Here is a 22,582-nt window from a genome sequence, read left to right as displayed (position 1 = left end):
CCCAGACGTAAATCATGAAATGAATTAATACAATTATTCGAGATACATTTTTAGATTAAATTCAGGTCGTTCCCATATCTCTCATCTATTCAGCTTTTAGTACCGTGTCTATTGGACATGCTTAAAATTAATACAATCGTATTTCTAGAAAGAAAAAAACTTCCAACATTTCTTTTCGCCAATAATTTTAAAATTATACGATTTTTCATATTCGAAATTCATGCTGTTTGAAACCAGCGATTAAAATGTCCAACTTATGAAATGACTAAAAGGAGAAAGAAGTACAATCTTTGACAAACAATCTTCGATAAATAAAGAAGTCACATCAAAACTTTTACTCTTATTCAACGTGCTAACGTAGTTTAAATAGTTTCCATTATTTCCCAAAATAAATGAAAATACAACACTGGAAGGATAATTCAGTTTTTCAGAGAATTATTGGCGTCGCTTCAGGGGCCAAGTGTCCATCGACTTTTCTTTGACGCGAACGACGTCAGGTCGGTAAAGTTAAATGTGTCCTCTTGCCAAAGACCAACGTTTACGTCCCTTGGTAATAATGACACAAAGATGCCGCTTTGCTCCCAGGGGATGCTGGTATCAGGAAACCTGCAGGTGATTTCTAGGGATGAAAATTTCCTAAACCAAGGGCACGGTTTGTCAATGCCATTGTAGCCGAGTCTAAATATTGTTGAATTTCTTTCTTATTGGACCTACAGCGAAGATTTCTGCCTTCCATGACGTCGCTATTCTGCGACTAGTCGAGAGAATGACGACTTTATGCGCGACGGCACAGGATGGTCTTGACGGTGTCCTTCCTTCTCCTTCTTTGTTCTATGCTTCTTTAAATATTACCGACGAATTTGTTTTCTTTCTGTTGTCCTTATTATTGTAGATTATCAGTGGTTATATTATATGATTTTGTCGTAAATGAAGCAATTGTTATCGAACTTAATTATACAGTTTATTTGTTAATGAAGCCACAGAAATTAGTAATTGATACTATGAATTATAGTAATAATAGTAGTAACAAATAAGAAACAAATTTTGAAAAATTAGAGATGAGAAAAAATTTCACAAAAGATAAAAATCTTAAGATTAAAATCTGTTACAGTGTGCGTAATCTTCATGAAGAATAAAATATCATGTTGCAAAAATTAGCACTTAAATTGTTCACCCTCAATTTGTAGCATAACCAGCTTAATGTATAATGATAGAATGATCGACAGTTTGCTGGAATTTTAGTTGATCTTGCGATCGTCGCTGTGATTATTGGTATTGTTATCTTTATCGAATTTGTCGAGGATGTCGAGACGAAGGAACGAGCCAACGATTGAACGAGCCGTGGATGCCGCCCGACCGATGCCGCCTTCCATCGAACTCGTGCCGCTGCTTTTCGAGATTTTAACGGGTTTCGTCTCCGCCCAAATGTTCACGGCGAATTTCAATTCTGCTACCAGCGCCTCCCATGGTGTAACCTGCAAAAACGTCCACAAGAAACTGTTACAAGTCGGTCCATTGCTTAATTCCATACTCTCGAATCTAATTTGAATAAAACCCCGATTAAAAGTATTGCTGCTGCTTTAATTAATATTTACCAAGATAAGAAAGAAATTACAATAATATAAGTAAGATAGCGAGTCATCCAAATATGATTATACAATCCATTGGTTATAACTTATCTCATTTAAAATTGTTATTAACGAATTTTGTTTTATTCCTTAAAAATTATTCTTTCTACGAAGTATTCTAAATCGATGGTAATCGAACACTATTGCAAAATTCTGTTAAATAAAAATATTCAATTTAAGCGAAGCAATATACTTTAAAATGCATTTAAACTTGCAGAGACGGTCAAGATAATCTAATAATTATTATTTGTCATTTCCTTCTTCAAGAATAATTTAAAGACAATTTTTATGAGAAAGAATGATTCCTTCGCTTTCTTATACACGCGACGCAGAGGAAAATTTATCACTGGTTTCGGGGTAAAAGAGATCCAAGGGTGAGATAACGGTCTTGTGAGCAGGAGGAGATGCGGCTGAGGAGACTCACCTTCTCCCTCACGGCGACCTTTCGTACATTCCACAGGAATTCAAAGACAGCGATGATGAACGAGCCGCAAGTTCCGATCAGAAGGACTAAGAAAACACCACCGACGTTGGCTATTCCTAATTCACCTGACGATGACGGTTCTTGTTCGGCTTTCGTGCACAACCCACCGCCCCGATCCACCCACCATTTTTTCTTCAGGTCTTGGAGCACCCCTTTCTCTTGCAGCGTCAATATCGCGCCGTTTATGGGTGTTCTATACTCAGAATCTAACGAAAAAGGATCATATTTCAAAAGATTCGCACCGATATGATTTGAAATAACATTGAAGGATTGTGGTACATACTCCGTGGCAGGGCGATACCATATCCTTTATTATCGATAAGACCTCCAATCTTGTCGAGTTCACAGTTTCTTTCCATTCTGTACTCGATCGTGGTAGACTCCATAAGAAAAGCATAGTCGCGTTTCTTCAACACTCGTTCAACGCCTTCGTCGTTCGTTTTCGTGAACACACTTGGTCTTGCTTCCTGCATGGTCGCCCACATGCGTTGATATGTCGTATAATTGGAGTCCTGTAATCGAAATGACATTATTGTTAAACGGAGATAAATATTTAATAGATTGCGGATGTTTGTACATTTTTTAAATTTAGAAACTTAAAAATGTACAGAATGTACGTAATATGCAAAGATATATAAAACATCTCAAGTGTAGTATTCGCTATTATATTTCCTGTATGAAATGAATTTTTAATTACGTTCCACTTCTTTATATGTTTTATATATGAACTATATGTTTTATATATCTTTGCATATTGCACGTGCATACTGTATATTTCTGCGCATTTAAATAAGTAAATTTTCCATAAATGTACAGATATTCGCAGTCTAGATATTAGAATATTCCGAAATGTCGGAAGGTAGAAATTTACCCTGAAGAAAGTGGACGTGGATCCACCATCCACGGCTCCGTATCTGACTTTCGTCTGTTTAGCAAGATCTTCGACACCTTGGATTGGATTTTCTTTCTTGTCGTACGTCAAGAAGGCGGCCAAATTGGCAGTATACGAAGAAACCATAATCATAATGAAGAACCACCACATACCAGCCACCATTCGAATCGAAGGTGTTCTAAGTGAAACAACAGAAATACAAGAGTGATTGGAATTTGAACGTGTTTGATCCAAGTAGGCTGACAGGAGTTACAAATGTTCCAATTGAAACTAATTGGATAGATCGATGTGAGTTGGAGTTGATCAAAATGAATTTATACTAGTTGAAGCTAACTGGAATCAGAATTGGTCGAAGAAGGTCGATGGAAATTGCAGTTGGTCGAAGTTGGTTGATTTGATTTGGGACAGTTTGAAGCGGATCAACGTAAATTGGGCCTGGTCAAAGCTGACCAATGGAAATTGGAACTGGTCGAAACGAACAGATGAGAATTGGAGCTGATCAAAGAGGATTGACGTGAAGTAGAACTGATCGAAGCTGATCGATGCAAATTAAACAGGTTGAAGCGAGTAAGAATGGGTCGAGGTGGATTGACGCGAGTTGGAGTTAGTTGCATCGGATCTATGCTCATTAGAGATCATTACAGTCAAACGTAAAGTTAGTTTTATTTAGTTCTTTTTTATTTGTAAACACAAATATTTCAGCTTTCTTTCATTTATTACAGTTTAGTCGACTAAATATCTTAATTTCCTAAAATTACAGTTGCATTATTCTATTTTTCGTATAGTTTTATATCAGTTCATATTATCACGAAGATAAACTTTTATGTTTTCGATAATGTCAAACACAATAGATTTACGAGCTTAGAATATAGTATCTAATAGAATCGAATTCCAAAATCCAACTGTTACATTTAAGACTGATAAACTCCAATACAAAATGGTTTATGATCTATGCTTTTACAAAGATCACGCTATGAATTTTCGTTCAACATGAAATCTGTCTACGGTTCAGCCAATCGCGGTCTACGTCGTCTAGATAAATCGTCCGGTACTTACGAGATGAGTGGATGAAGCATCTCGACGATACGCTAGAAGCGCAGAAGCGGCGACAGAGACAGCGTGCATCGCGTTTTCCTAATTAAGCGCGAGCTAAAGAGCCGCGTATGCAAATGACTCCTGTTTGCCGAGCATGGCGCGCGTGCGGATATTCTGTGTCACGCGAGCGTGTACAGGACGCCGAGTAAACAGAAACAAAGGACATTGTTTCCTCGCGAGGCTAGCTTGCCTTCGCCGACAAATGGATCGCGATTAAATTGCCGCCGCGCGAAATCGATAAGCGATACTCCCATTTATTCTACAGAAATATTCCACGAAATTTTGGCAACGAATTTTTTCTTTTGATCCGTGACTCTTTAATAATGTAAAGTAAATTTTATGGTGAATAGTAATTGCATTTAATTACACATAACTATAATTCCAATGCGTAATTTTAACAAATGTGCGTACAACAGTATATCTACAAATTTAACGAACAATTTCTATTGCGATTATTTCACACAATGGTGAAAAGGAATTTTCTTAAACTCAAGCCGCTTTTTTCTTAATATCTAACACACAAGTTAGTAATTGATTTGTAAAGTAGTTTACAACAGTTTTTAAATTATCTTACCTACAGTAGAATAAATGAGAGCGACTCATCAACCCGCTAAAATGTAATGACTAGACTGCAGATGTTTATGTAAGCATTTATGTGAAATTGAAGCGTACGAAAATCTACAGAATACACATAATGCGCAGATGTGTATATAAAATATTCAAGGTATAGTACCTTGTTAGTTACGATATTTGTATAATAAATCTTTAGTTAAATTCTATTTCTTTAGCGCATTCAGTTATGCATATATGTGCATAAACATTCGTAGTCTAGCAACGACGATAATACATAAATTATTCTACAGAAAATCATTTGCTGACATCGATGTCATGGATTTTTCTCAAAAATAATAAAAATCTTACCCTTAGACCATTTCTCCTTTAGATCCAAGTCGGTTGTAAAAGACATTCAAATATTACTTCTATGCAAATCACGACGATTCATGCTACCTTCGCGTAGCATAAACAAGCGGCTAGGAGGCAGTTAGGAGGATTCACCGTTGTTAGCCGTCAGCATCGTCGTCGTGGTCGTCGTCTTTAGTCGGAACGTCGTCAGTATGTAGCGAGCAAACACGCGCGACGTTACGAGCGGAGAGTTAGCGCCGTGCCGGCGTTAATAAGTGGGAAGCCGCCTCAAATATGTCCGGCAAACAGCGGCTCGTTAAGCTTAATTGTCGTGAAAAAAAGAGGATAGCTGGGAGACACGGGAACGGCTGCGGGGGAGAGAAAAAAAGGGCCGCGTCTGCTTTTGGCACCGTCTCTGTACACCTTTCTACAAACGATCCGCAATATTTTATTTCCTTATTTTCCTTCTAGCTTCTTTTAGTTATCAGAATATTTTAGCCTTTGTGTTCAGAGGAATTCGTCTCGTTTCGACCGTTTGACGCGGTCTCTTGCTACTTTAAGCCAGAGATTCTTTTAAATAGGTTTTTTATTAAATTTGACTATCAAATCTAAATCTTATGTAAACTTAACAGTGTATTGATATTACAACGAGCAAGTTCATTACAGTATTCATGGAATACAATTCGTGGTGTGTTTGACAATGAATATCTTGAGAAAGATACGACATACTTTCTAAAATATATTAAAATTCCGTTTGCGAAAAATTTATTTTGTGTTGAATAGTTATTAATAAACCAACAAACGTCCAATTTGCTGGAACTCTCGCGAGTAATTTCAGAGTTGTAGTTACACAAGGCAAAACAGACACAGTAGCATCTCTTTGCGGTGGTGTTGCGGCTTGTGTTTCACGATTATCGCACGGCTTTGCATGCATGTAAGACAGGCTGCGGTAGCATAGGTGCTTTGTTAAGTTTGCCGGTTTTGAACTTACTTGGGGAGTATATCAGAGCCTTGTTGTAGCATAGAGCCGACAGTGAGCCACATAGAGTTTTTCAGGTCGAAACTATTTTCTAATTCTTCTGGGTCTGGATTGCAGGGATGCGGATTGTCCCATTCGCCTGGCGCTATTCTGTAAATAAACCTTCTTTTTAAGCACGGATTCCTGTAAGCGCACGCTATTCTACTTCTTTAATATCGTTCTCTTAGAAGTTAATTTTGTTACACTTTTCAGAAACATAAAAAACGTACTTTAAAGAAAATTTTATTTTCAGAAAAGGAAAACTTGGTTTATGTAGGATATCTCAGTATTTAATAGCCAAACTTTGTCGGTATATACTACGGATATAATCAAGCAAGACATCTTATACGAATATTGGTTATTTAAATCATTACTGAAAAGTTACAGTAAAAGTACGAAATACAAAGAGACTTCGATCTCCGACATAAACAACATAAACTTTTATGTGTGAATAACTTTAAAAAAGAAATATATATTAAACAAGTATAAAAAAGAACAGGTTGATTCACTGAGGCAAACCAAAATTAAAATAAGCTTTATTGAACAATAAATGCAACTTTTTATCGCGATCAGCTTCCCATTGATATAAACGGTAAGATATTTTGAAATGGAATATTAAAACTGTAGAAATGTGCCAGAATCCGAAAATAACAGGATCCCCATGCTTGGGATGGGTCGGTACGACATCGGGTTGGTACGGGTCAGGACGGGTTTCGAAAGTATTTCGTAATGCGAGATTGTCGGGATTTGCTAGAATTTCGGGATTCTCGAGAATTATAAAATTATATAAAATAGAATACGGAACAGAGATAATAACGAAATATGCATGATAGATACAATATTTTATAATAAAACATCTTTATTATTTCATTTTAGTACTTTATCATAAAATAATTTATTATAAAATATTATATCTCTCGCATATTTCGTTATTATCTGTTCCATACTCCAGTCTGTATAATTTTAAAATTCTCGGGAATCTGGAATTACGAGATATTTTCGGGTTTTCAGATACCTCTAATTGACAGCTAATGATTATGTTGATTAAATGTATTCTTGTCGTATAGCATAGTAAGTACAAGTCTGTTACTGTTCTCTTTGTATGTTGTATTTTATAAGTGTAATAAACACTTATAACTGATAAGATATATATTTATATGTATAACATTTTTTGTTTGTTTACACCTATCTATAGAATATACTAACAAAGTTTAGCTATTAAACCCTGGAGCACCGTTCTTGTATAAAGTTCTTGTTATCTTTCTTTAAAATCTCACCTAGCTTGCACAAATAGCATTATCGAAACAGCTAAGAAAGCGGTCGCCATGTAAATCCAGACGTCGAGTGACAGTGGTGACAGGAACGAGAACAGGTCCGGTTCTTTTTCCTCCGGTGTTCTGTACAAAATGCTGATACCTGACTTGGACATATCGGATAAAATAGCAATGTCACGAGATTTATTGCAAAAATAGAACGCGATAAGAAATTAAAGATACCGTACCTAGATTCATGAAGGGCATCGTGAAATCGACCGCATTTTCTCGCTCGTACGTGATTGTCAGGTCGCAAATAGCTAAATCCGCGTCCTGAAAGGATTTCATACGCTTTTAGTTTGTCTTGAATTTTTGAACTTTCTTTTAAATTACTAAAGGAGAGAAAATAATTTTTTGTATACATATAAAATATATATGTATAGATGCAAAACTTCAAAATTATACGGAATGATATAGATATAGGTTATAAAGATAAAAATATTTATTCACAAATTTATCGTAATATTTAGAAAATTGGTACAGTAGAGTCGGATGTTTCATATGAAACAATCTGATTAATAGTAGTTGTTTTTCAGTTTTTTAATATTGTCTGAAAGATATAATAAAATATAATAAAAAGTAAAATTTAGTTTATTTAGTGATATATGGAAATCTGTTGGTCACCATACGCCTAGAATTAAAAGTGAAATAAAAAATTGAAATCTTTGAAATCTTTGCATTAATCATCTTTAATTACATAGAACGTGGTTGCAAGCAATTACGTACATGATCCAGCAGACGTCTGATTAAACCGTTCCATTGCTTCGTTTCTTTATCGTACTTGCCGTAACTTCCATCCGGTACTAATTCGAACTCATATTTAAATTTCAACAGCTTGGCAATCTCGTCGATGAGATCAATGCAGAAACCCTCGTACCGTCTTTGGTCAATCAGTATACCTCGATTTGAACCTTCCGGCACTTCCATGATATACGGTGGTCCCTGATGAATTACAGTTAATTAGCACGTTCGAAAAATATCAATATTACACATCTACACGCTCTTTTTCACAAAGCTTCTTAATTAGTGGTTTTGTCGCCAAACGACCATATTGCTTCTCAAACAAATTCAAGTCTCGGTATTTTATCAACAAGAATATTCTAATAATTACAAATATCTAAGAATGTCAGAGAATACTCACTACTTTAGTAGTAATCTTGAACTTCTTCAGTTCAATGGATTTGTACAAGTAACGTTCACGTTCCTTTTCGCTTTTGATCGAGTGAAGACCATCTGGGCGCCAATATCCTGTTTGTACATTTTCACCCGGTCTCACGTCTATAATTTGTATTTGGAAGGATTGACGTCGACCATTTTCGTCGATCGTTATTGGCCCTGTGAGCTTCCCTTCGAACTTTCCTTCGTCGGATAGCTGTAGGAACCGTGGCCATTAAATCTATGCTTTATTTTCTTATTAACATAAAGTGTCAGAAAGCGTTCGGATGACTTGTAACAATGGTTTTTGTTTAAAAATTACATATGGCTAGCTTGAGTGGTTGTAGGAACTGAGTTCCATCAAATTAATTTTTGAAAATTTACTGACATTGACATAATTCATTAACATTTATTATGACAATTTTTCGTTTTTATTAATACATTAGTACATATCAATATCGCGACAATGAAGTTTCATATTTTTATTATAAATCTTCTTAACGTTAAACATACCTAATTTATAGTGAATTTCTTCTTCCTTAATACGGTTGATAATCGACGATAGGACAAAGTTTAATGAGTGGCATTGGCAATTTCAAACGAACAATATTTCATACGAATGTCTCAGGAGAAAAGCATGATGATTACGTTTTTCTTGATTTCTTTATCTTATTAAAAGGACTTTGAGCGGGAGAATTTTCAAAGATGCCGGTCTTTTATAACTAGTTGATAAGTTGATAAAGTTTTATGATTGTCAAAGGTACAATTATTACCAGCAATATTTTGTTCGAGTAATATTTTGGAAATCTTGAAGGTAACAAAAGAACGCATATTTAGATCAAAGACCAAGTGAAAAGGAAATTTTGTTAACATGGAATTAATTAAAAATGTATTAAATCCTAAAAAGGTTTCTCTGTAAAAAATAAAAGATGTAACTTATTGTGCTCTTCCCCTATAGTCTTCATATGAATCAATTTAATATGTTCGTATGTACGAGAAGGCTTTACCTCGCGCATTAGGTTGATAATGTCGAGACCTGCGCTGTATTTCTTTTCCCCTTCACAAGAGAGCGGTAGCGGGTCAATATCTACAGACATGTTCCTTGCGTTTAAGGTCTCCAGCGTGTTGTAGAACATGAAGACGGCATCGTATAGAATAGCGGATTCCACCTTTGCCAAGAGAAAATGCACGATACCGTTTAGTAGAATCAGAGGATACTTGACTATCGTTAATAAAATATACAGTTTGCAATGATTCTATCCTTCCTGGTTATTACGATTATGTATGATATTGCGGAATATCGTGACGGAATAAAATTGACACTTAGTAGCTACCAGTTTTAATAAGTAATTGTAAAATGTCGTAATATTGCTTCGTTGTTTGAAGAACACTTTATCTTCAGGTTATTGCATTTTTAAATTACAAGTGAAACGAAGGAGATTCCTTTAAATTAATTCAACTATTTCATAAACTTTTGTAACAAACTAATTGTACACTCTAATAAAATTTAAATGCTGTCATACGAAATTTTCAGCTGTTATTTCACTATGTGGACATAATGTTATTATTTATCGAATTTTCGAAATATTAATATTTTCAAATAAAATATTCAAAAAATAGTAAACCCACACCATTGAACGTATTGCAAGCTCATAAATTATTCTTCGTTCCTTTTTTATAACTTTAGACTGTACAAACTAATGATACAACCATCTTTCAAACACCTCAACAAAATCTCAAACGAAGATCTTCATGACTGTGAAACTATCTGCACCATAGAGGAATTCCTTGACCTAAAACGCAAGAACGTTAAAATTACCTTCATATCTCCAAGAAGACCTGCAGTCAACAGTCACAATAATTTCTCGGAACAGTGAGAAAATTCCAACAACCTCGATCTTACACAACTTGAAGAAAGAATCTCAGTCATCAGACATGCACCGTAATATTTGTAATTCAGCAAGTTTCGTTCTACTGTTACAGCGGTTCTTTGTAACGAGAAATGAAACATTAAGCCGTCCAATTTCCCAAAATTATAAAACAACGCGCTTAATCGTTTCATGGGGGCCCGTGTTAGCATATGGGAGAAAGGGAAACGATATTGCGAGCGTGTAGTAACGCCTCTCTATTCAGCGAGGGGCCGCGATACAAAGTGAATTGGCGGGAGCTAATGAAACGAAAATTAAGGCAGGCCGTCAGCTGCTCGGAAGTACCGTGTCGCGGGTAGATTTTCAGGAAAACGGAAGGCCTCACGTTGTTGTATCCTCGAAGCGGAACACGCGATACTCCACTGTACCATGGAGTTAATGAAGAAATTACTTCGAACCTCGAGGTCCGATAGACCACCGTTTAAGCGACTCTTTTCTTATGAAAAACATTGTGGTTGAAAGTTTGGAAAAACGTACATGAAAATTGATTGAAGAAATTGGGGATAGATACCGAAGAGCTGTTTGTAACTTTCTTCTAACTCACTTTTTCCGATGTGGTGTAATCTCTATTACACCACTTAGAAATAAGTCTCTACTTATTTCTAGCTTTTTAATTTTTTTTCTATTGATTTCATACTAACTGTACGTTAGAATTACTGCAGTGTTTTATTGCAGTGAATACTTTGAAGAAGAATGTCGTAGGAAAGGATGGGCAAAATTGGTTCAACGTTTTTTATCATATTTTTCAATATGTACGTATGCATTAATTATAAGTAATACATAGATTTATTTGTATTGTTTGTTTGAAGAAACTCTCGAAGATACCTTTATTTTTCAAGCTAGAAAGGATCAGTCAAATAATTTCACCGTGTGCCTTTTTCTGTTTTCTCTGTTAAGAACGATAAAGACAGACACTTGATCGCAACGATATCGCACGGCAAAATGTCGCTCGTGGAGTTTCTGCATAAACGTAGTATTGTTGAAAAATAGGTATAAATAAAGTAACATACATATGGTTTTGTCAAGGCAGAAAACAAATTGTGACGAATTTTAATTAGAACGGAACTTCTAATGACTGAAATCTTACAAGCTTGTTGTAAGTTGATATATGGCTAGAGAATATGTTTGAATAAAGAAATTTTTAATTTGCTGATTACAAGAAAAGTCTTCCCCTCGTTCAAGAAAAATGAGACGCAATTTAAGGCTTTATCGAACGTTCATTTATCTTCTGCTTTTTTGTCGTATCGACTGTTATGTCCATGGTTGTTCTTTATAGTTCTTTACGTGGAATTTAATATTACAGAGTGCAGGATAATGGAGAAAAATTTAAGGAACGACAAAATCAATTTTCATTTAATGTAAAATATATTGGATTATACGTACGCCATATTATTATCAATTTTTGAAGATGAAATTCTTAGCAAATTTTAAATTCTTAAGAGTAGTTCATAACATATATTAATTTGATTAAGAAAATATTATATGAAACGTCTGAGCTATAAAATTCTACAATCTCAAGAAACATTCTTGAGAGCTTAAATCAAGTTATTTTAGTCCCGACAGTGCCAATTCATAAAAAAACCATCATGTACTCTACGTTCATTGAGTACCAAAAATATCAACACCTAAAATATGCATTTGCTATATATGAACATCGCCATCAGAAATAACGACGATTACTAAATTCATTTTTAAGAATTTCTAAGAATAAGTTTTAAGAATATTAACACCACTAAATTAATAATTTTGTTAAAGGTTTCTATTACTAAATAAAAGAAAGAAACCATTTTTCAAATAAAGAGTAACTAAATGAATTTGTTCTGAAATAAAATTTAAATTACGTGAAATAAAGAACATTTAAATTTTAAAAAGCAAACTTTTTATATTTACCCAATTAATTCCTTCTGCGTCATTTTCCCGCAAGTTGAGTCCTGTAATGTTGGTCGTTGTTTTATTCCGCACTTCCCAGATGGGTAATTTCGTCGAGTCCTACAATTCATAGAAGTATTGAACATAATATAACAATAGCGTTGAAAATATAGAAAGTTATATATGCTGCAATATAGAACAACTATGACATAGAACAAAAATTAGTCTAACAATTTAGCTTAAGTCTTACATTCTTTTAGCTTAAGTTACACTCCTCCTTTGCAATTACGCGATATAAAAATTATTAGATTACAATCGACGTTTGTATATGGGCCAGAGAACACTACAAAAATCACAATAATTTCTAATACTAAATTTGCATTTATTAAGTGACATTAAAAATTAATTTATACCGAAGTAAGAATTTTGTTTGTCGTTTCAATTATATATTTATAACGCAACTAAAAGAATACAATCTAACCAGAAATTTGTTTCATCCTCTAAATGTAACGAGTACATTAAAATTTCCTATAAATGCATAAACGTTCATGGTCTATTTATGACAAAAAAAATCTCGGTCAGTCCACTAACAGCGAAAATAATGGAGGTGATTAAAACCTGTGGTTCACCCTATATACTATGTTGCACGCAAATTGTGTATAATTCCTAGCTTTAGTCGCGACATAATTTTAAAAAGTGTCAATTGCCAGCCACGTCCCATTTTTACTTGGCGGCGGAGCCAAACCTCCAAATAGTGCGTCATCTATCTCGGACGTTTCGGCCAATTCACGCTGACCTCTGAAAACGCGATCCATCATAGTGTACACGCGTCTCAATGGGCTCGACCTGATTCGACGAGGAGCGATCACTATACACCAGCAACCGTGAAATCTGGAATCTTAAGCGGACCAACGTTTGAACGGTCGTTCGCCTTGCTTCCTTGTTATCTCGATGCAACAAGCGGGAAATAACTTGGGAACTCTGTGCTAACTATAAGAAGTGTGTCTGTAAACGGAGGCCAGACGTATCGCGGAAGTGCTCTGATGGTTTGTTGACTAACTGGTTTTTTTTTAGTAATTTTTGTTCGGAAAGTTGAGAAACTGTAGATAAACGTCTTTAGGCGATGCCTGGTTCTTGTATAGCGAAGTAATCAAGGATGTTGATCGAGGGTTCAATGCTGTGGGTGGAGATAAGAAATTATGAGAAGGTGATTATGATAAAAGATGAAGTGAATAAAATAAATTGTACACATAGTTACAATTTACAGTTATTAAATAAAAGATATTTATAAAGAAATACGTTTTCTTCCTTTTTCATTTCTTTGCTTCCCTTTCGCTCTTTCCTTTCTCATTTCCTTCTTCCCTCCTTTACTTTTTTGTGCTTTCCTTTTCTTTCCTGCCCTATCTACTCCTTTTTTCTTTCTCTTTTTTCTCTTAATATTGGACGATTCACTTCCTTTCTGCAATTTCTTTCCTCTTTCCTTTCTTCTTGCCTTCGATTTATCTTTCGTTTCCTTTCTTGTCATTCCTTCCCTTCCTTCCATTTTACACTGTCTTTCGTCAATAAAGAAAATTAGTTTTCATATTGCATGTACAAATAAATCCAGTTGTACCTCTCTACGATCGTAGTTCACCGAATTACAACTTTTTGGTCATAAAATTAGTACATTTTTAGACAGGAGATGATTTTGTTATGTTTCTATCTATTGAGAAATGGCAAAATACGATATGAAATAGCGCGACTTGGGTCAGCTTCGCACTAACACTGTTACACTCTTGTTGTTACCAACCTTCTTGTTATGAAATGTAATAAGCTTCCCCGATACTGACGCCAAGCTATCTACAATTACAAAGTTGTAATCTTCTCCGAAGTAATCAAGTCAATCCTTTCATTTCGTAAAAACAATTTAAATAAACTAGATTATTAAATTTAAATTAAATTAAATACCCGTCTAATAAAAAACACTCGTTTCCAAAAGCTACCATTTAAACAAATTCTATCTGAAACAATAATTTCAAATAAAATTCATAACTAAGATTAAACTGAAATAAATAATTATCCAATAAAACGAACCATTACCCATGAAGCACTGTGTATTTCAATAAATTCTCTCTGAAACCATTAATCTAAAGCGGTCAGAAGACAAACACGTTGTTGTTTAACTACATTCTCTGTGCTGTGTACAACCCTTCCCATTCCATTGAAACTATAATTAGAACATATTTGCTGACTCGTAAAGGTCGACCCTGCGGAGAAGGAGGAGAAGGTATTCAGGGTTATCGAAATCGTAGCATCGCATCGGGCCGGCAGATACAGTGACGTTGATGTGGGTCCACTTGGTGTCTCGGGTTTGGCTTTAGCGCCGTTCAACGAGGTGTCTTCCACGAATTTCTCGACAGCCTGGACAAATATAGATGCATCGTGAAATTCCTCACGAATTCATACGACACGACACGCCTTTTTCCTCCTAATGCTTCGCCCTCTGTATACACAGACAAATTTCGAATATTTGCGAACGCCAGAGAGGAGCGTCCCTACAACTTCTGTCGAACTGTCGCCGTGATCAAAGTGCTTCATCTATAGCTTAAAGCTAGAACATGGCAATTTTAAAGAGGAACTAGAGAAAAATAACCGGCGGACGCGTTTGAATGAAAGTGAAAAGGAAGCCGAATTTTTGCTTATTTGAAGTAGAAGAAAATTTTGTTATTGTTCAAGGATGAAAATTTACCTCAAACAATTTTATACAGTAGCGGGCAAAAGTTTAAGACGAAATGGAAGAAATAAATAATTGATTTACTTTCCATAAAAAATATAAATACAGTGTTATACTTTTGATATTAACTAATTAGACATTTGTTTGAACACTTACAAAAAAAATTTCATTTTGATATTTTGCTCAGTAGCTAAGTTACAAAAAAGGAACGAAATCTGTATAATATTTCGTCGGTCAAAAGTTTGACTACATAAAAAATATTAATTTTTGGTAAGAAAATATACACAATTTTTGTTGAAATTCAATATTTTGTCCAATATCCGTTATTTCTTATCACTTCGGTACATTTTCTTGGCATAGAAACTATTAATTTTTTACATTGATCTACCGTAATATTACTCCAAGCTGTTTCAATTGTAAAGTTCATTCAAATTTTTTGGTTTATAATCTTGTACTGTCTTTTTTCCACAAATTCTCGATTGATTTAATGTCTGGTGATTGCGACAGCCACGGCAGCAAGGTAATATTTTCTTCTTCAAGAAACTGTTTCACAACCCGAGCCGTGTGCTTCGGGTCATTATCATTTTGAAAAAAAAAAAAAAATAAAATTATCACTCATATTGTTGCGTGCAAAAGGCAACATTGTGTTCTTGAGTATGTTCATGTATTGAAAACGGTCCATAATTCCATTGATACGACGTATCGGACCGCCTCGAGAAAAACACGCCCACACCATAACGTTTCCACCACCATGTTTAAGAGTTTTTAAAACGCACTGTGTTTTCAAACTTTTGCCAATTTGACGTCTAACATACCATATCCCATCAGAAGAGACGCGATTGAATTTCGATTCGTCCGAAAGCAATACCTTTTGCCAATCTTCATTTGTCCAATGCTTATGAGCTTTAGCAAATTCAAGTCGTCTTTTTCGATCCGTAGAACTCAGCAGTGGTTTCTTTTGGGGTCTTCACCCACTTAAGTTAAAGTCTTCTAATCTTCTCCTAACAGTTCTAGCACTAATTTGTGTATCGTTTTTGTAGTTTATCTCCGCAACAATATTATTTGCACTACGAAAACGATACTTTTCGCTCAATCGATGAATCCGGCGATCCATTTTCGGCGTTGTTTTCCGTGGTCTTCCGTTTTTCGGTTAATCGCAATATATACCTGCCTTTAAAAATTTATACCAAGCTTGCTTACAAGCCGTTTCTGACCTGTTCACTATATTTGCTATTTCGGTGAAGGTTTTACTTTGCTTTCGCAGCCTTACGATTTGTTCCCTTTCGTTTTCAAGTAAATTCTTTGATTTACCCATAGTCTGTTCCTACCTAAATGAATTTTAAGCAATAAAAGGTACACTAAACAATAATTTTGACATTCCAGAATCAAAATGTTCAAAAACTGTACTCATACTCACGTTTTACACAGATCGTCTTAAACTAATGTCCACTGTTTATCAGGCCTGTAAGTATGAAACCGGAAGTTGCCTAATTTGCCGGAATGGCCCTAGCTGATAATGTAGTTATCACTAAACTGCGTCATCGATGCCAAAAGTCTTTGTTGACATCTCACAAACATTTTCGACTCAGAACAATACAAGTTTCATACAACAGCATAGTTTATAATAGCGTTGAACATGTCAAATTTTGTGCCTGGAAACTACAATTTGCGGATAGCATTGATTTTCTGTTACCATTTGAAGAAAACTGCTACAGAATCGCATCGAATGCTTGTCGAAGTTTACGGTGAGCATGCTCTTGGTAAATCACAGTGCTTTGAGTAGTTTAAAAAATTCAGAAGTGGCAATTTTGACGTGAGGAACGAAGAACGTGGAAGACCACCGAGAAAGTTTCAAGACAGCGAATTGCAAGCATTGTTGGATGAGGATGACGCTCAAACGCAACAACAACTCGCTGATCAATTAAACGTGACACGAGAAGCCGTCTCCATACGTTTGAAAGCCATGGGAAAGATCCAGAAGGTGGGAAAATGGGTTCCACTTGAACTGAATGAAAGACAGCAGGAAAACCGAAAAACCACTTGCGAAATGCTGCTCACTAGATACAAAAGAAGGTCATTTCTCCACCGAATTGTGACTGGTGAAGAAAAGTGGATATATTTTGAGAATCCTAAGCGTAAAAGATCATGGGTAGCTCCAGGCGAACCAGCGACATCGACTACAAGACCAAATCGTTATGGACGGAAGACAATGCTGTGTTTGGTGGGATCAGAAGGGTGTGATCTATTATGAGCTGTTAAAACCTGGCGAAACCGTTAATACTGAGCGCTACCGACAACAAATGATCGATTTGAATCAAGCTTTGCGTGAAAAATGACCACAGTATCAAAAAAGGCAACACAAAGTAATTTTGCTTCATGATAATGCACCATCAGATACAGCAAAACCGGTCAAGGAAATGATTGAAGCGTTCAGTTGGGAAATACTTTCGCACGCGGCTTACACACCAGACTTGGCTCCGTCCGATTACTATTTATTTGCATCGATGGGACACGCACTTTCTGACCAGCATTTCACTTCTTACGAAAATGTACGAAAATGGCTCGATGACTGGTTTGCCTCACAAGAGCAACAGTTTTTTTTTGGCGTGGCATCCACCAATTGCCAGACAGGTGGGAAAAATGTATAGCTAGCAATGGGCAATACTTCGAATAAAATATTTTTAATCATTTTCATACAATAAACGTGTATTTTCTATACAAAAATTCCGGTTGCATATTTACATACCTGTACAAGTGCTAAGCGGTATCTAACTGTTGTAAGTTCTACATTGTTTGTATTCAACAACTGACGGTCTGAGGTTGTGAAGGTCAAACATACAGCTAGGTTATTTCAAAGAGACAAACCGAATAGAAGGACAATATGCGTATAAGATGTTTGTAATCCGGTTTACAAATCATCGTTTTAAACTTTTGTCCGCTACTGTAGATAGATGTAGTTTTTATAGGGCGAATCACATAAAATGCCCTTCACGTTCAAGCTGTTCAGAGGTCACATTGACCAACTGCATAAATTTAAAGGTAGAGAGCAGTGATGATCTTTTTAAGTTTATTTCACAGTTTACGATTATTTATACCACTTCGTAAAGATTCACCGATTGATTTTTGGGAACGAAAAAGATGATTTGAAAATATTTAAAGACAATAAAAATATAAACTCCTATTATCTAAAAAATTGACACTTATATATATCGTGTCAGTGATATGTATCGAACGATTCTTTTATCTAAATTACCTTCCATCGTTTAACCTAAACAATCATCTAAAATTCCCACTCTGAGAGCCTAACCAACCCCCATGCATCACCCTCCACCATCCACCTTCATCAAACGTATCTTTAAAAAGACACAGCGCTAGTTTCCTTTTCCAGTCGAACTCCCCCGTAAATCGCAAAAGTTCGTAACTTTCCCTGAAAGTTCGCATTGTCTTTAGATACATGCACAATTCGACAAAAGGGACGTTTCTACGCGTCTCCCGGAGGACGTCGATACGTTGTTCCGCTTTGGAACAAAAAAAAAGCGCGGAATAAAGAAAGTAAGGAGGGTGAAAAAAGAAGAAGAAGAAGAAGAAGAAGAAGAAGAAAAAGAATAAAATGGAGAAACGATATGCCTCGCGCGAAAACCCTCGACGCGACGCGAACGTCGTTATTTGTGAAGGTATTGTTACGTGCTCGATGGTAATGCCTCATAAAAAGCGTATTCCGCGGGAATGATGGCGAACGATGGAATGTTCAGACGGCACGCTATTACCGGCGTATCGTTGAAAACAATTACTCACGGCGATTTATGGCTACGTTTAATAAAAAGCCTGGCGATTTTAACCAGCTAATGCAGTCACTACGCCAGGCGGTGAACGTGACCGCAACGCGTTTCATGGATTTATTAATGAAATTCCCTGGGAAAGGCCGCCATCAAAAATCCGTGTTCGATTCACGATTATCTCTGCTAATTGTCCGCGGTTCCAGAAAATCTTTAGGACACCAGTGACTGGATACGTGTCGATTTTGGATGAATAGACGAGATTATTGGTATTATTGGCTTGGTTGGAGTGAGTTAACACATTTACTGTCCACTACGATTAATTCCTAGTCGATAAATCTTGTCCGTGAAGCGAAAGTATTGTCATACGAACTTTCTACGGACACACGCCTAGCATATTCTCTTTCGTTCCATGTGTCGAGGATTGTAAACTTGAGGATTGTAATTTGACTATAAAACGAAGCCATTTTTGCGCGCGTGAAATGAACCTGAGATCCGTGTAATGTTTTAACGATTAAATACAATCTTGCAAGAGTTGAAACAATTAATAGAATAGAAATATTTCTAATTATTGGATAAGTCAATTTTTAAATGTATTTAAATTTCATAAAACGCGGAGTTCCCAATTTTTACACTGTCTACCCAGTTTCCGATTTAACGCGCTGTAGATTTTGTTGAATTATTTGAACAAATGGAACTGACGCGGGCGTTGTAGAATCTAAAATAAGCTCGCAAAACGCTCATTGTTCAAAGTCGTAAATTTCTCTCCATCGTCTAAACTTCGTTACCTCTAAATGCGGACAAATGAATTTTCCGAAACATATCCGTTGTTAAAAAACGAGACCACGAAACGTAGGAAACGTATTTGCAGTTTCTTGTACGGATAAACAGAAGAGAGCAAAATGTTTGTTCCGTTTAGCCGTTCGCGATTAGACACACTTTATAACTATCGTATTAACTTACTCTAAAGATAAACTTGTAGTTAAGCATGTTTAAGGAAACACATATAAGATTGGTGATAGTTATCAATCATTACCGATATTATCATAGATTTCAGAACAATTTGGAAACTTCTACATTTAATCCGAAGTTTTAATTACTTTCACCATAAAAATGGATTTTTCTCGATCTTGTAAAAACCGTTTTTAAACTATGTTACAACGAACAGACGATGTAACCAGGGACAAATTTTCTTCCACTTGTTATTTTATTCTATGACTAATTATAGGAAGTCTACTTATCTTATAAAGAAATTTAATTAACAAATAATAAATTTGATAAACTTACTGTTAATCCTGAAAAATCTTAATTTTCATTATGATAAATAAAAGCTTATGAGTAAATTTCTAAATCAAAATGCTCTCGGAACTTGATCTACGAAAGACTAATCAGCAACCCCATGTTATTCTACGACTAATTGTAGGTAGATTGGGTCGATCATTAGAGGGAATAGTTACAAGTTTCTCGACAAGATCTACGCATATAATGTAGAATGTGGTGTAATACCAGGTAAGTAATTAAGAAATTACAGTAGTCCGCCAGCAGCTTGACCTCCATCGCCTGATAGAGCACCTCGATGATGTTACTCGGCTTGACGTCGATAATCACGTTGCAGATGGACATTGCGCGAATCTCCTTCAGAACTGGTCGATTATCCACCCCTTCGCTGAGTTTCTTTATCGTGATAGCGCTGTCTTTCGTTCGCTTGAGTGACAGAGCCTTTTGAATCCGCGATAAACCGTCGTTGTCTTCGTACACAGCCGCGAATGAGTTCCATTTCATCGATTCGACCACGTCAGCGATCGCCTGGGGAAAATATTATGTATCCTTTACTGGGAATGATATTCGATTTCGGTCGGGTCAGTGTTATTTCCGATAGAGCAGTTAAGTTCGCACATATGCTGCTGTTAAACGGTTATAGCAATCCTCTAGTGCATGCACAATAGTGTACTTTTAATAGTACACGTGCAGTTGTGCAAGTGAAATCATACAAATTTAACGAGATATAAGCAATGATGTAATTGCAGCAGTAGAAATGCAATGCTATAAGTGCAAGTGCGATATTATTGTACAAATATAACGCTCCAAATACAGCAGTGCAAATGTGCGGATATTTATAGAAATTTATATTTTTGGAAGCACAACCGAAGAGATGAAATCTGCGTAGAGATTTGTTTTACTCGCTAAATTTCGTAACGAATGTATTGATGTGTTTAAAAATCTTTCGAAAACATATTCGCAGCCTAGCGACGAATAAAATGTAATGGTGAAGGTGCAGTAATGTAACGACGAAGTAAATGCAATATCGTGATTGTAATAGTGAAAATGCAACGATATAAGTATTTAAGAAATAACGATTCAGCTGCAAAAAATATACAGTAAAATCGCGATAGAGTATGTATTCGTGTTTCTCTTTTTTATTTTGTTTTTTCAATGAAACTGTGCGCTTTTTGCGCAACAGATGTTAAAAGAAACGCTATACACGGAGTAGAAAAAAAAAAAAAAAAAAAAATAGAAAAGCAAACGTGCAATTGCGTTCCGTACCCTGAATATTCAAGTGTTACGAGAGTTTGACGTCACTTAGCATTCTATTCTAATTACCTGCTAAACTCTCGCGTTTTAATTACCTCTATGTTAAAAAAAAAGAATTGTTGCAATATGTTCGTGTATTGTACGGAAGAAAAATGAAATAAAACTTCATTTTACACAACAAACATTTCTATTATACCGTAATTGTCTTTTTGAATGGCTTAAAATAGCGAAAAAGCTTGAAAACTGGATTTAACTTGGTTAATTGTTCTACATTCACTTAGTATAATTTTGTTTTCTATCTTACGACAGATGATTCGAATATATTACGTACGAACATGCTTGATGTTTATAATTTGCTATTTAAATAGCAATCAAAGCTGCTAAATTGCTATAAATTTAAGTAATTAATTAATTTTGATTCGCTTCAAGTATCCAATTGTGGAAAATGAAAATTTATATTATTATTGCTATTATTAAATGCTTTTATTACATGTGCACATATAATATATATATTTTTATTATTTATTTATATTTTCAATGGCAATATCATCATTAATAATTAACGAATATACCGTGAAGCTGTTACACGTGAAATGACCAATTACCTTCAAATGGTTTCACGTTTTACAGGAGGTAATGTTAAACTTTAGTATATTGTTAATTAATCTCATACCAATGATACTATGCTTTTATTCGACTTTTGAATGAAATATTTCTGCCGTCTTCTTGATCGTTTCAATGATATTTACATACCCTAAATTATGCGAACTAGTATTAATTAAGCTAGATTAATTTAATATTACTAGTTTTTTATAAAATATTGCAAATTTATTGCCTATTTCCAAGAAGTTTATATCTTCGAATTTATCTATTCTCACTTTCAACAATTTCATATTAAAATACATTTCTTAGCTACTAGAGACATAGAAACCAGGAAATCGACAAATATAGATTTAACACGTTTTTCCTGCGTGATCTCCAAATGAAATGTCAGAAACATTAGTTTTCCGTGAAAAATGAACGTAAATGTTCGAATTTGTGTTTAAACCTAGTAATTTGTCGGGTATTAGTTACATGTGGATTGTTGTCAGTTGAGAGAACGTCGAACGTCGCAATGTCTGCGATAAATTAACGAAACTACCGTCGAGTTTGTTTGAACAAGCGAAAATCCAACGAGCGAAAATTCGGTTGTTCTTTCCTGTGGCAACTGTGTAAAAATGCCGCAAAAGGGGCATCACGATAACGAAACAAAAACGAAAAAGAAAAAATATATATA

At 35.3% G+C, this 22,582-nt stretch overlaps 1 protein-coding gene across 2 annotated transcripts in view; it reads right to left on the bottom strand.

Moving 5' to 3' along the window:
- Positions 1 to 325: 325 nt before the first annotated feature.
- Positions 326 to 22,582, bottom strand: part of LOC138182836 (glutamate receptor ionotropic, kainate 2) — a 149,232-nt gene continuing 126,975 nt past the window's right edge. Inside the window, exons 5-16 of one of the 2 annotated variants that reach the window (XM_069119105.1) lie at positions 20,281 to 20,580; positions 12,307 to 12,405; positions 9,496 to 9,657; positions 8,475 to 8,705; positions 8,060 to 8,275; positions 7,522 to 7,606; positions 7,298 to 7,436; positions 5,994 to 6,131; positions 2,984 to 3,182; positions 2,396 to 2,624; positions 2,053 to 2,318; positions 326 to 1,475 (exon numbers count right to left, since the gene is read on the bottom strand). In XM_069119105.1, coding sequence (XP_068975206.1) covers positions 1,239 to 1,475; positions 2,053 to 2,318; positions 2,396 to 2,624; positions 2,984 to 3,182; positions 5,994 to 6,131; positions 7,298 to 7,436; positions 7,522 to 7,606; positions 8,060 to 8,275; positions 8,475 to 8,705; positions 9,496 to 9,657; positions 12,307 to 12,405; positions 20,281 to 20,580 — 2,301 coding nt within the window. In that variant the 3' untranslated portion in view covers positions 326 to 1,238. The remainder of the gene's footprint in view (positions 1,476 to 2,052; positions 2,319 to 2,395; positions 2,625 to 2,983; positions 3,183 to 5,993; positions 6,132 to 7,297; positions 7,437 to 7,521; positions 7,607 to 8,059; positions 8,276 to 8,474; positions 8,706 to 9,495; positions 9,658 to 12,306; positions 12,406 to 20,280; positions 20,581 to 22,582) is intronic. The other variant, XM_069119106.1, reaches the window with a different exon arrangement.

Source organism: Bombus flavifrons, chromosome 8 (genome assembly GCF_040668555.2).
Source record: "Bombus flavifrons isolate JBK064 chromosome 8, iyBomFlav1_principal, whole genome shotgun sequence".
Taxonomy (NCBI): Eukaryota; Metazoa; Arthropoda; class Insecta; order Hymenoptera; family Apidae; genus Bombus; species Bombus flavifrons.
The sequence above is the reverse complement of the archived record's forward strand: the minus strand, read 5'-3'. Positions and strand labels throughout refer to the sequence as shown.